The sequence below is a fragment of the Thamnophis elegans genome, chromosome 5 (genome assembly GCF_009769535.1).
Source record: "Thamnophis elegans isolate rThaEle1 chromosome 5, rThaEle1.pri, whole genome shotgun sequence".
NCBI classification, from domain to species: domain Eukaryota; kingdom Metazoa; phylum Chordata; class Lepidosauria; order Squamata; family Colubridae; genus Thamnophis; species Thamnophis elegans.
In genome coordinates this window covers 61,597,672-61,610,504 of record NC_045545.1, presented here as the reverse complement: position 1 = coordinate 61,610,504, position 12,833 = coordinate 61,597,672, and the positions used below count along the sequence as shown (strand labels likewise).

Sequence of the window (12,833 nt, the reverse complement as noted above, 5' to 3'; positions counted from 1 at the left end):
ATAATTGTAATAGAATAGAAATATTATAAAGTACAGTATAAAGAATACATTGCAATAATAATAGTAGAGAGAATACTCGTAATAACAGTAATTATTATAGTAGTATAGAAATAATGATAGAGCAAAATATAGGATAGAGCCTATAGAGAGCACTTACATATAAATTGGTAAGTTTCACATATCATTTTTATATTTTTTAGAGAGATTTAAAGAAACTATGTGGTCCAGCTTCCAGTGCTTTTGCATGTTTTCTAAGTCTGGATCAATGGTTTTAAAAAAGAATTCTTGAGAGTTACATAAACATTCAAATGTTTTCCCAATTTACAGTAGCTGTTGGTACTGTAGATACATTGAACTAAATCCACAGTATCCTTAATCAGTTTTGCTCCATCATCTAGCATTCCTGGAAGACACCATGTTGGGGAAACTATTGTAGCTAAAAGAAAAAGGATGGTCATAGTCTACATAGTCTACAGAGACTTAACTATATTCCAAATGCAGGAACACTCCGCTACTTTCATGAATAGTCCAGCAGTATAATAAAATTGTCTATATCTATATGCTCCATGGATATGGAACACCAGCATGAGGGATATGTGAGTCACTGGTTAAGGAATTAATGTGTTTCTCAGTCATTTCCTGGAGAAATATATCAATATTCATTGTCTCTCTTGAATATGTAGTAGAAATACTTAGAGTTGTCTTCACATTCAAGCAGTGGAGAAATTATTATTTTTTACTACCGATTCTGTGGGCGTGGCTTGGTGGACGTGGCAAGGAAATGATACTGCAAAATCCCCATTCCCTCCCTATTCCAGGGGAAGAATACTGCAAAATCTCTGGGGCCAGCCAGAGGTGACATTTGCTGGTTCTCCGAACTACTCAAAATTTCCTCTACAGAATCTGTCAAAATCTGCTGGATTTCACCACTGCATTCAAGCCAATACAAGTGAAACTCCCTTCATATGTCCTGACTAAATATAGGGAGATTGAGGACTATTGGGTAGGATGCATGAAAACCAGTGGTGGGATTCAGCCAGTTCAAAGCTCTTCAGGAGAACCGGTTGTTAACTTTCTGAGCAGTTTGATAAACTGGTTGTTGGAATAAATCATAAGGGGAGAGAACTGGTTGTTAAATTATTTGAATCCCACCACTGATGAAAACTCCTGTTTTCTCTTCACGTTCAATCCTTCTCATGTTCAGGCAAACATCTGAAGTGTAAGTGTAAGTCTACTATGCATTATTATACATTCTTCAACATTGATTTGAGTGGTAAGTTTTCATAGACAAATGCCACAGGGAGGACAGTTTGCTTTTAGTTAAGTTGATAAGGCAATGTTGTTGGCCAATTAAGTCTTATGCAAGTAACTAAAACTGACTTCCTATCAGGAAGCTAGCCCAGGAGGATGATATTTAAGAGCACAAAATCAGTCACTTCTTCTTATGCTTCTAGGCTGACAGAGTTGCTTAGCCTCAGTGCTGATATTTGCATCAGTGGCTAAATAGCTAATGTTTACCCCTTCAGACTTTTATTATTTTTATGTGTTTGTTTCTCATTCACAATTCACATGGCTAATTGCAAGAGGATAAATATGCTTTCGGAGAAGGACACTGAGCAGAAAGAACCTCCTTCAGAGCCATTTAATATGAAAGTGCCTCCTCCTCTGGCATTAGAAGCGTATCCTTTTGACAAAGAGAAACGTTTCCCAATTGCAAATAATTTTTTGCAGGGCAAAATAAGGGGAAACAAGCTGCTCTGCCAGGATTTTGTGTAGCTTTATTTGATGCGAAGAATACTGGGAAACTTTCCAGAGTTAGCTTTCTATACTACAAAGTCATGCCTCTGCTACACTGAGAATGCAATTAGTCAAGTCTCTCAGGACTCTCATTGTTTATCTTGTGCAGCCTAATTCATTATTAAATAAGACAACAAAACCCCTTTTCCCCCATTGACCTGTGATACATGGGTGGTTTAATACTAAAGCATTTCTGTAGGCAAAATATAACTGTTCAGCTGTAGAAAGGCTGATAAAATTCAGTCTTCTCATTGCTAGCAGAGATCTTGTATGCCTCCAGCAGATGCTGTGCTACAGTAACCGTCTTCACAATTGGATATTCTGGCTTTAGTTGCTGGGAATGATAGACAAACATTTGCAGGGACCCAAGCACTCCTTGATAGAAGCAATTAACATACCACTTGCATTTACTATAGGGCATTTAACAGACCACAGATGATTTGGGCGGAATTCCTTCCTTCCTTCCTTCCTTCCTTCCTTCCTTCCTTCCTTCCTTCCTTCCTTCCTTCCTTCCTTCCTTCCTTCCTTCCTTCTTGCTCCTTCCCTCCCCCTCCCCCTTCCTTCCTTCTTTGCTCCTTCTCTCCCTCCTTCCTTCCTTCCTTCCTTCCTTCCTTCCTTCCTTCCTTCCTTCCTTCCTTCCTTCCTTCCCCAGACTGATTTATGCCAGGACCACATTCTGAACCAGGTGGTTTTAAGTTGCCTCTCCATGTATGCATTATTTGTGTTGGTTATTTCTGCTAGTTGAAACTCAAGCAATCAAAGCAAGTTCTCTGCCACTTCTGTACAGCAGCTGTTTGAATACCATGTCTTAAGTTTACATCATGTATTATTTTTCTTTTCCTTCCTAATGATGTCTAGGCCTGAAGTGAAATCTAAGTTCAAATCCTGGCCTTGAAGCCCAATAGAGAGGACTTTCCTTTAAAGGGAGGTTGCATTTTATGGAATATTTTCAATGCAACTCTAATAAAGAACTGATGTGAGTTGTCTAGATAACTGATCAAGCTTAGCTATCTAATAAGTATTCCTTAAATTGTTCTAAGAACTATATCAGAGCTCAGGGAAGCTTTTTTGATTGATTAAAATCCACACATGTTGCTAACAGATGTTGTAAAATTGTATTAATAGCTTGAGAATAAATACATTAAGGAAAATATCCTCTTCATATAACATTACAATCCTAAAAGTGCTTCTTAATTACCATTTCCAGATGGCTATCTATCCAGATAGCACAGGGTCCTCCAAGTGAATCCTCCGAGTATCATAATTTGATCAACTATGCTTGAAAAGGATGTATAGTTACACACACTAGTCATTACCTTTAGATTAATTGCATTCTAAATATCCCAGCCTTCAATACTTTATCAGCAGTCCCACATGGCTTATAAAAGAGTAGGAAATATGAATAGTACAGAACAAGTACTATGCCAAAGCGTAAGTTTCATAAAATGGAATAAGATTTATTCTACTTGACTGTACTTCTACACAAATAAATCTGCTAATTAATTTAAGTATATAATCACCAGATGCATAAGTCAGGCAACAGTTGTGTGTTTTTGTCTGTTGGCCAAACAAATCATAATTTCTATGATTATAGCGAAGATTGGGGTTTGATAGAAAGAGAGAATTGAGAAATCATATGTCTTATTGCTAGTGAATGATGACTAACACTGTTCAGGATGACTGTATCACCACATAGGATAAGTCTGAGAAACAAGAAATTGTTCAAACTAGTTATGCCTGCCCTATGCTCTTTAAAGCAGCTTCTTGTCCAAAGATGTAATGGAGAAACCTGTACTGAAAATATGGCTGAGGTTTGTACACAGTAAAATAGAAGGCATGCTGTTTGTTCTTTTCTGTTTGGGTGCCTTCCAGATGTATTGAATTGGGACATACATATTGACTAGAGATTATACAAATCATCAAATACAATACATTTTAAGAACCCCAGATTGGAGAAGGATTATGACTGCCTCTGAGCAGTTTCTCCTTGTTGACTGTTCCTGGTTTGTTAATTGGTTTGCTGAGGTCCTCTAGGAGATGAAACAATAGAAAAAATGCCTAGAGAGTCTGTTATAGGAGTTGAAGTCCAACTCATCTGGAGAGCAAAAGATAGCATAAGGTTTACTTCTTTTATTTAAGAGTTGACAAAGAATAGTGTAGAATTTACTTCTCTTATTTAAAGCATGAAATACACAGAGCCTTAACTGTGGTTTTCCTTTGCAAAACATCTTTAAAAGTGGCATTGAAAGGACTTGAAACATGGAAAGAAAGAAATCTATTACCTTTGTAGATGCAAGGGCATGTGTGGGTGAAATGGGAACACCATTTGGAATTTGTTCTTGTTCTTTCATCTTTCTCATCAAATTCTTTTTTTCTTTTCTCTTTCTTACTATTTTTTCACTTTTTCCCCTTTCCCCCTGCCCTGTTGTCCCACTTCCCCCGCCCCAATTTCTTGTCCTTCAGAACTCTCCATCAGTCTTCTTGCAGTGATAGTAATTGTATGCGGACTGGCTCTAGTGGCAGTTTTTCTATTCCTTTTTTGGAAGCTGTGTTGGGTTCCTTGGAGGAACAAATCTATTTCAACTAATACCCCCACCACTCAGAATTTGGCAGAGCACGACAAAGACAATATGGCTGACAAGCTAAAAGATACTGGAACTCTTGGATTCTTGGAAGCAGCAGTAAAAATTAGTCACACGTCACCAGATATCCCAGCAGAAGTTCAAATGTCCATGAAAGATCATCTCATGCGACGCACACGAATGCAGAGACAAACAACAGAACCTGCGTCTTCCACCAGGTAAGAGCAATTCTTTGGCTGTTATCAATTGTATTAGATCATACTTCATTAACATAATTAGTTAGAACAATTAATCAATGGAACAACTTGCCTCCAGAAGTTGTGAATGCTTCAACACTAGAAGTTTTTAAGATGATGTTGGATAACCACTTGTCTGAAGTGGTGTAGGGTTTCCTGCCTAAGCAGGAGGTTGGACTAGAAGACCCCCAAGGTGCCTTTTAACTCTGTTATTCTATTCTATTCTATTCTATTCTATTCTATTCTATTCTATTCTATTCTATTCTATTCCATTCCATTCCATTCCATTCCACTCCACTCCACTCCACTCCACTCCACTCCACTCCACTCCACTCCACTCCACTCCACTCTACTCTACTCTACTCTACTCTACTCTACTCTACTCTACTCTACTCTACTCTATACTATCTTGTGGTCTCCCGATTTATCTGTCTATGATCAAGAACCTGACTATGATCAAATTCAGACTAATTCTGCCATATCTACTATCTAAATGAGCAGCTTTTTCATTGTAAACATATTTTTGACACTTGAAAATCACCAAGCAAAAAAGGTGATTAAACTGAATTTTTGGCTGACATAAACCTCCTAGATCTGAACTGAAGGAAACTCCTCTTATTCAATGTTAGTCTCTTCCAAAGGTTGACTTGATAGTAAACCAGTTCATGTATTACACTAAACTCCCTGAAGGCTGTTAATCTTAACTAAAAGATTCAAACCTTATTTTTGTGACTTGACCTCATTGTGTCAAGCTGTCAATATGTTTGTGGCTACTTTAATTTTGTTAGAACTTACGGAGTCAAGGAGATGTATCAGTGACATGGCATACTGTCAGATGGAATTACAGCCTTTTGCACTTTTTCTTGCTTGTGTGGCTCAAGCAAGAATAATTAGATAAACGGACTTGACATATCACTCACTACATTGGCTTAGAGGAAGCTGCATTCTAGTGTTTAAGATGAGCAACTGCCTCAGGACACTCTAGTCTTAAATGGAGGAATAATGCATGCATGAAGATTCATTACAAAGAAAGGGAGGGTATGTAGAAATCTGAATGCTGAGGACAATCTGGGACTTTTTTGCCCAGAGGTAACTGATATTCATATCTCAGCCACATAATTTTTTCAGCTGAGATGTAGAATGATTGCACTCGTGTGGTTGTTGGATATATAATAAAAGAGCAACTTTTATTCAGGTATCTATCAGTTTCTCCCATAGAAGAGAGAGAATTTCTATCACTTCTAAGTATGATGGTTAATAGTGAACAACAGTGGCATTTTCAGCCAGAAATATCTATAAAGAGAATATCTATTGTCTGTCTATTTTATTTTATTTTCCATTTCTTTGGTTGATGTTATTCTACTCAGACAGGAAATATCGCACAGGCATACTTGTAAAGATGTGTAATATCTACAAGATATTCCTACAGTAGTTTTTGTGAATGGCTACTCTATACACCGGTCTCCCTTTCTCAGCTTCCCCTGAGTTTGCAGTCTTTTACAGCCTAATGTCTTTTTGTTGCATTGACACGTTGTGTTGGACAGAATGTACATAAATATATGCAGACAGTTTCTTCCTCCCATATATACATGAATCTACCACATGAATACATTTATATTTCTATATTCCTTCATTGGACATGCCTAATCAGGTTTGCTTATTCAACACAGTGAGGAGAAATTGGTCTGATTTTTTAAAATGCTACTTGCAACAAAAATATTTTTATTTCCTTTTATGGGGGAGGATATACAGTACTAGAGATAATCAGAAGGCTGTCACTGGAATATATTGAAGATTTTTGGAGACAGGATATAATTCATTGGTTATGTTAATCTCAAGGCAATATCTTTGTTTCTACAAGCTTCTTCTTTGATATTAATTTTATGCCTCAGCTTAGATAACGAGCATTTTAATTGAATGTCTACTGCTAGATATATATAACTTCACAGTACAAGTTAGTTCTGCTATTAAGAATGTATTCAAATGGGAAGTATATATATCCTCCAGCTCTGTGCGTAGAGTGTAATGGTTACTAAATTGAGATTGATTGTTGAAAAACGAAAGGACTGCAGTGGGATTGTTCCGTTCTACTTCCCTTGTTTTCCAATTCCTCTGTTGCTTCCATGTGTTGAATTGAAATTTCTTGAGGCAGGAAGCAGTTTTTATATTTTGAAAGTGCCAGGTACACTGGTGGCATAACAACCCAAACAGTAAAACTAATTTAAAAAAACTTTTCCAGACTCCTTGGATTCCTTGGTATGAGCAAATAATTCATAACCTCATATTAAAATATGTAGTGATCAGAGAAAAAGTCCAAGTGATTGTAATAATAAAAATCTGACTCCCATATCAAAAAACAACCAGGAAGACATGCTACAATGGTCAAATCAAGCACAGACATACAAAAAGACTCTTATAAGAAATATAATGATGCTCTGTCTCAGGAATATTAATCAAGCATGTTGTCAGGGTTGTAAATTTTTAAATGTTAAATTTCTAAAGTCTTGGTCAGGAGAGGCTGAATGAGGTAGTAAATATTGTCCCTTTGGTAGATTCATGCCTGCCATTCTTAGTTTAAGATTTTCTTACTCATATCCATTAATTTAATTCACTGAAAACAGAAAGGGAAACGCATTAAGAAATTCAATTAGAAAAGTTCCCCTGGGAACCAATTGTATAAGATATAGAAAGAAATATGATTAGTGCATCTTCCTGCATCAATGCAATATACTGTGTGCTAGAAATACTGACTGTAGACAGAGAGGGTTTGCGACTTAGAAGTCCTCTTGGATCCAAAGCTTCTGTTTAAACAAGAAAGGTTGTGACCGGAAGGCTTTTGCCATACTTTGCCCATCACGTGATTGGATTACTGCTCTGCACCCTATATGTTTTGGAGAATCTCAGATGCTGCAACTGGTCCAGAACATATTGACCAGACTGCTGACAGGTCACCTCTGCCTCTTCAGATTAATAGTAACTCCCAGGTTGCTGCATTGGTTACTCAGATACTTCTAAACCCAATTAAAAAACATACAATTACTTTAAAACATATATGGTGCCACACTACCTTGCCAAAATTATGCTGACCAACCAGTTTCAATTTCTCAAGAGGCTTGCTGAGAGATTTTTCTCCATGGGAAGTGGACAAGTCCTTCATCAGCCAGCAGACCTTTTCTGTAGTGCTCTGCCACCTGTTTCCAAAAGTACAGAAAATATCCTCCTTCTTGCATTCCATAAACTATTTAATTTTTTATTCTCTTATGCTATTGACCTTAACTGGCTGATAGGGATGGTTATCTTTGGAAGTATGCACTGCTTGATATAGCTTGTTTTAATGAAAATTTTTGTTGTATCCCAGCGAAGTTGCATGTGTGGGATGGTCAACAAGTACTGGAAATAAATAAATATGATAGAATAAATATATGGTGGCTTTCTTCTTTTCCTTCCCTATATTTTATCATAATTTTCATAAGTTCTGATCCAATGATTAGGAAGGAGGTGAGTACTTTCCTTAGGATTTATTCTCACATTCTACTAATCATCACACAAAGATGCATGCAGATCATTTTTAATGAACCTGTCTCTATGATATTTCCTTTTTCTCACCCGCAGCCCATTGTTGAGACACTTTACATTTGTCTTTAGCTGTTCTAATTTTTACTCTTCACTTGACACAAATCTTGCTGTATAGATTAATGAAGCTTCATCGACAATATTGATGATTACAAAGTAAATGGTTTGAATTTATGCAACTCCTGTTGACCACTTGAAACTGGTTTACAATACAATACAATAGCAGAGTTGGAAGGGACCTTGGAGGTCTTCTAGTTCAACCCCCTGCCTAGGCAGGAAACCCTATACCATTCCAGACAAATGGCTATCCAGCATCTTCAGACTTTGAGTGTTGGGGCATTCACAACTTCTGATTAATTGTTCTAACTGTCAGGAAATTTCTCCTCAGTTCTAAGTTGCTTCTGTCCTTGATTAGTTTCCACCCATTGCTTCTTGTTTTATACTCAGGTGCCTTGGAGAATAGTTTGACTCCTTATTTTTTGTGGCAACCCCTGAGATATTGGAACACTGCTATCATGTCTCTCCTAGTCCTTCTTTTCATTAAGCTAGACATACCCAGTCCATGCAACCATTCTTCATATGTTTTAGTCTCCAGTTCCCTAATCATCTTTGTTGTTCTTCTCTGCACTCTTTCTAGAGTCTCCACATATTTTCTACATCGTGACGCCCAGAACTGAATGCAGTATTCCAAATGTGGCCTTACCAAGGCATTATAAAGTGGTATTAACACTTCACGTGATCTTGATTCTCTCCCTCTGTTTATGTAGTCTAGAACTGTGTTGGCTTTTTTGGCAGCTGCTGCTGCACACTGCTGGCTCATATTTAAATGGTTGTCCACTAGGACTCCAGGATCCCTCTCACAGTTACTACTATTGAGCAAGGTACCACCTATATGGTACCTGTGCATTTCTTTTTTCTTGCCTAAATGTAGAACCTTACTCTTTTCACCATTGAATTTCATTTTATTAGATAGTGTCCAATGTTCAAGTTTATCAAGATCATTCTGTATCTTAAGCCTGTCTTCTGGAGTGTTGGCTATTCTTGCCAGTGTCATCTACAAATTTTTTGAGTTCCCCATTTATTCCCTTATTTAAATCATTGATGAAGATGTTGAAGAATACTGAGCATAAAACAGAGCCTTGGGGTACTCCACTGCATACTTCCCTCCATGTAGATGCAGTTCCATTGAGGACTACACGTTGAGTGCTGTTGGTCAGTCAGTTACGAATCCATCTGGTGGTGATGCTGTCTAACCCACATTCTTCTACTTTAGTAGTAGGTTATGGTCTACCTTATCAAATGTCTTACTGAAGTCCAAGTAAACTATATCAACGGCATTCCTCTGGTCCACTAATTTTGTCACTTTGTCAAAGAATGCAATAAGATTAGGCTGGCATGATCTGTTTTTGACAAACCCATGTTGGCTTTTGGCTTTTGGTTTGCCCCACTCCCTTTCTACCAATTGCCAGGCACTGCCTAATGGCCACTGCAGAAAGTGACCAGAAATCTGACTTCCCAGGAGTATCTCTCCATGTAATACGTGATTGGTACTTTGAGAACAGCAGGTTAGACCTGTTTGTTAAATAAAGCTTTAGCATTCTCTTGAAAGAGTGGGATTTAATTAGGAAAGAGAGACATATTCTGCCAGCTGGGTGTTGTTGGTTTTATTTCAAATTAGGACAGAACTGTTTTCCTACTGCTTCTGCCCACAAGGGAATTCATGAAGTTGAAGTTCCTACCGTTTTCATTACTTTGGAGACAGTGCTATTTTGATTATTTTACAGCTGTTGCTGATCACAGCCACTTGCTGGCAGCAGTATTATTATCTTGAATGAAGTACAAAGGAAATAATCCAATGCCCCTGGCATTAGTACCTTCACTGCACTAGTGACCTCTCACTCAGGCTACTTTTGAATAAGATTCTATTGCTCTTCTGAAAATGTACTAAACCTGGATTAGAAAATAGTCTCACTGACAGCTGAATGGAGGATAGAAAAGATATGAGATAAAGCAAGAGAGGAATTTCCAAAAAAACCACCAGCATAGCTTCATCATCCATGCCACTCACCTGTCACTTGGGCAAGCTGACGGTGGCTTAAGTCTTCATCATAGAAACCACCTATAGGAACTTAAGTCTTCCCTATCAAATATTAAGGAGAGTGGTAGTTACTTTTTTTCCTGGCAGGTAGCATTAAGTGAAAGAGAAAATACAACTAGGATAATCCATTAGTTACTGCCCTTAATTTGTCTACTTTTAAACTGTAAGGACAGTGCCTGTTGCACTGAAGCAGAATAGGTTATGTCACCGTATTTTTCTGCCAATTCAAAGACTGAAGGAGTGTGCATGAGGAAGAGCCCTTGGATATACTGTATATAAATTATAACAATCCCTTCCCTCCTCCCTCTTCCATGATGCAACAAATTGTTTAATAAGAATGTTTAATAAATCATGCTGGTCTCTGGAGCATGTTTAGTGGGGTAGGTTAGGGAACAAAAGCAAGAAGTGATGCCCTGCCTCATTTCCTAGGAGATTAAAGTCATAGTAGTTTTTCTTGGCCATAAATCCTCTATTAAGATAAGTTGTAAAAGATTTAAAATTTTCTTTCCTGCAAATTAATAAAAAAAATTGTTATCTTTTAAGTACAGCAAAAGTACAGTGATTTCTCCTTTGTTTAAAAGTAAATGGGGGACATATAGCTCTCCAGAGGTTGTTCAACTGCTGAACTGAAATTTAAAACGACATAGGGAGGATGGATGAAATTAAAACATTTTTTTTTCAAACATTCTGGTTCATTGTAGGCTGTTATTTGGATGATAATTATTTTAATAGTTTGAATCCATGTAAGATAAATATGAAGGCATTTGCTAACACCAGAAGCTCATTTTTTTTAAAAAAATATTTTTTATTAACAAACATGTAAAATACACACACACAAAACCTAGACGTACAGCACATTTACAAAATAAAATACGAATAGGAGCTTCCTGTTCTTTCTAATAGCAATTATCAATCGATACCACTCACCTTATATTATTTCCCCTTCTATTGTATTTAATTTGGATTTCACCATTCTTAACCCTCTTATTTTACTCATAACTATTATTTTTTGAGTTTTGTTATATTCCTTCATTGATTCTTGTTTCTTTCCTCCATCCACCTGTACCATTTATCCCATATCTGGTAGAAGTCTGATTCTTCTTTTCCCTGGATTTCTTTAGTTAGTTTGTCCATTTCAGCACAATCCATAATCTTTCTTATTATTTCATCTTCACTTGGAATTAATTTGTTTTTCCATTTCTGGGCAAGGGCAATCCTTGCCGCCGTAATTATATGTAGTATTAAATACTGGATTTCTTTTTTGTATTTCGCAGACATTATTCCTAATTAAAAAAAACTTCAGGTTTCCATTCTATTTTAATCTCTGTTATTGCCTCCAGCCAATTTTTGATCCTTTTCCAAAAAAAGTTAGTCTTCTCACAGGTCCACCATAAATGGTAATATGTTCCGTGTATCAATTCGCATTTCCAACATTTTGGGGAGGTATTTGTTAAGATTTTAGCCAGCCTTGTTGGTGCCAGGTGCCATCTGTAAAACTCATTTTTCTTTATCCAAGAGATAAAGTGGCTCATTTCAGAATTTGAGGAGGGCAGAGGTTTGGCTCCTGACCTGTGCATGGTTTAGGCTCCATTTGATATTCTCATAATGGGTCAGACAATGAATGTCAGTTATTTCCAGGCATGCAACATGTTCTCCTCCTTTTAACTCTTGCAGGCACATTTCTTTCAAGAGGCACCTGCCCAGACAGATGCATGTTTCCAGTGTGGACTATGGCACGGATCTGCCACTTGCAGCAGAGCAGCCCACTTGCATTGGCCGGATCAAGCCTGAGCTGTACAAGCAGAAATCTGTGGACTCTGAGGACCCCAAGAAAGAAGCGGAAAAAACCTGTGGGAAAATAAATTTTTCTTTGAAATACGACTATGAAAATGAGACTTTGATTGTGCGGATCCTCAAGGCTTTTGACTTGCCTGCCAAGGACCTCTGTGGCAGTTCTGATCCCTATGTTAAGATCTACCTCCTGCCTGACCGAAAACGCAAGTTCCAAACACGTGTGCACAGGAAAACTCTCAATCCCACCTTTGATGAATGCTTTCAATTTCCTGTGCCCTATGAAGAGCTGACCAATAGAAAGCTCCATCTTAGTGTCTTCGACTTCGACAGGTTTTCCCGGCATGACATGATTGGGGAGGTAATCTTAGAGAACCTCTTTGAAGCCTCGGATCTCTCTCGGGAGACCTCCATCTGGAAGGATATTCAGTACGCTACAACTGTGAGTATCTCTTGTTACTAGTAATGTAGCAAGCAAATGCAGACCACCATTGTGAATGGTTTGATGTATTTCCATGTTGCACAAAAGTAATAAGAATTTGTTGCAATAAGAAGATGAGCAGATGTTTTTTTGGAGGTTGACATTGGGAGGTTCTTCTGTTAATATGCTTAAGCGGCCAGACGGCTCTCCACTAAACTAGCATAATTTAGAAGGGTTTACACATTTTATAATCTGTACTATCATTTGTGATGGAAACAGATGTCTCAAGATTTATTTCAGCATGGAGCTAATGCACATATCACATTTATCTTGGG

General features: G+C 37.6%; 1 protein-coding gene across 1 annotated transcript in view; it reads left to right on the top strand.

Annotated features, from left to right (window-relative positions):
* Positions 1 to 1,236: 1,236 nt before the first annotated feature.
* The window catches only part of SYT6 (synaptotagmin 6), a 68,694-nt gene continuing 57,097 nt past the window's right edge, over positions 1,237 to 12,833 (top strand). Inside the window, exons 1-3 of the mRNA XM_032218584.1 lie at positions 1,237 to 1,273; positions 4,261 to 4,597; positions 11,961 to 12,519. Of these exons, the coding sequence (XP_032074475.1) occupies positions 1,237 to 1,273; positions 4,261 to 4,597; positions 11,961 to 12,519 (933 nt within the window). The remainder of the gene's footprint in view (positions 1,274 to 4,260; positions 4,598 to 11,960; positions 12,520 to 12,833) is intronic.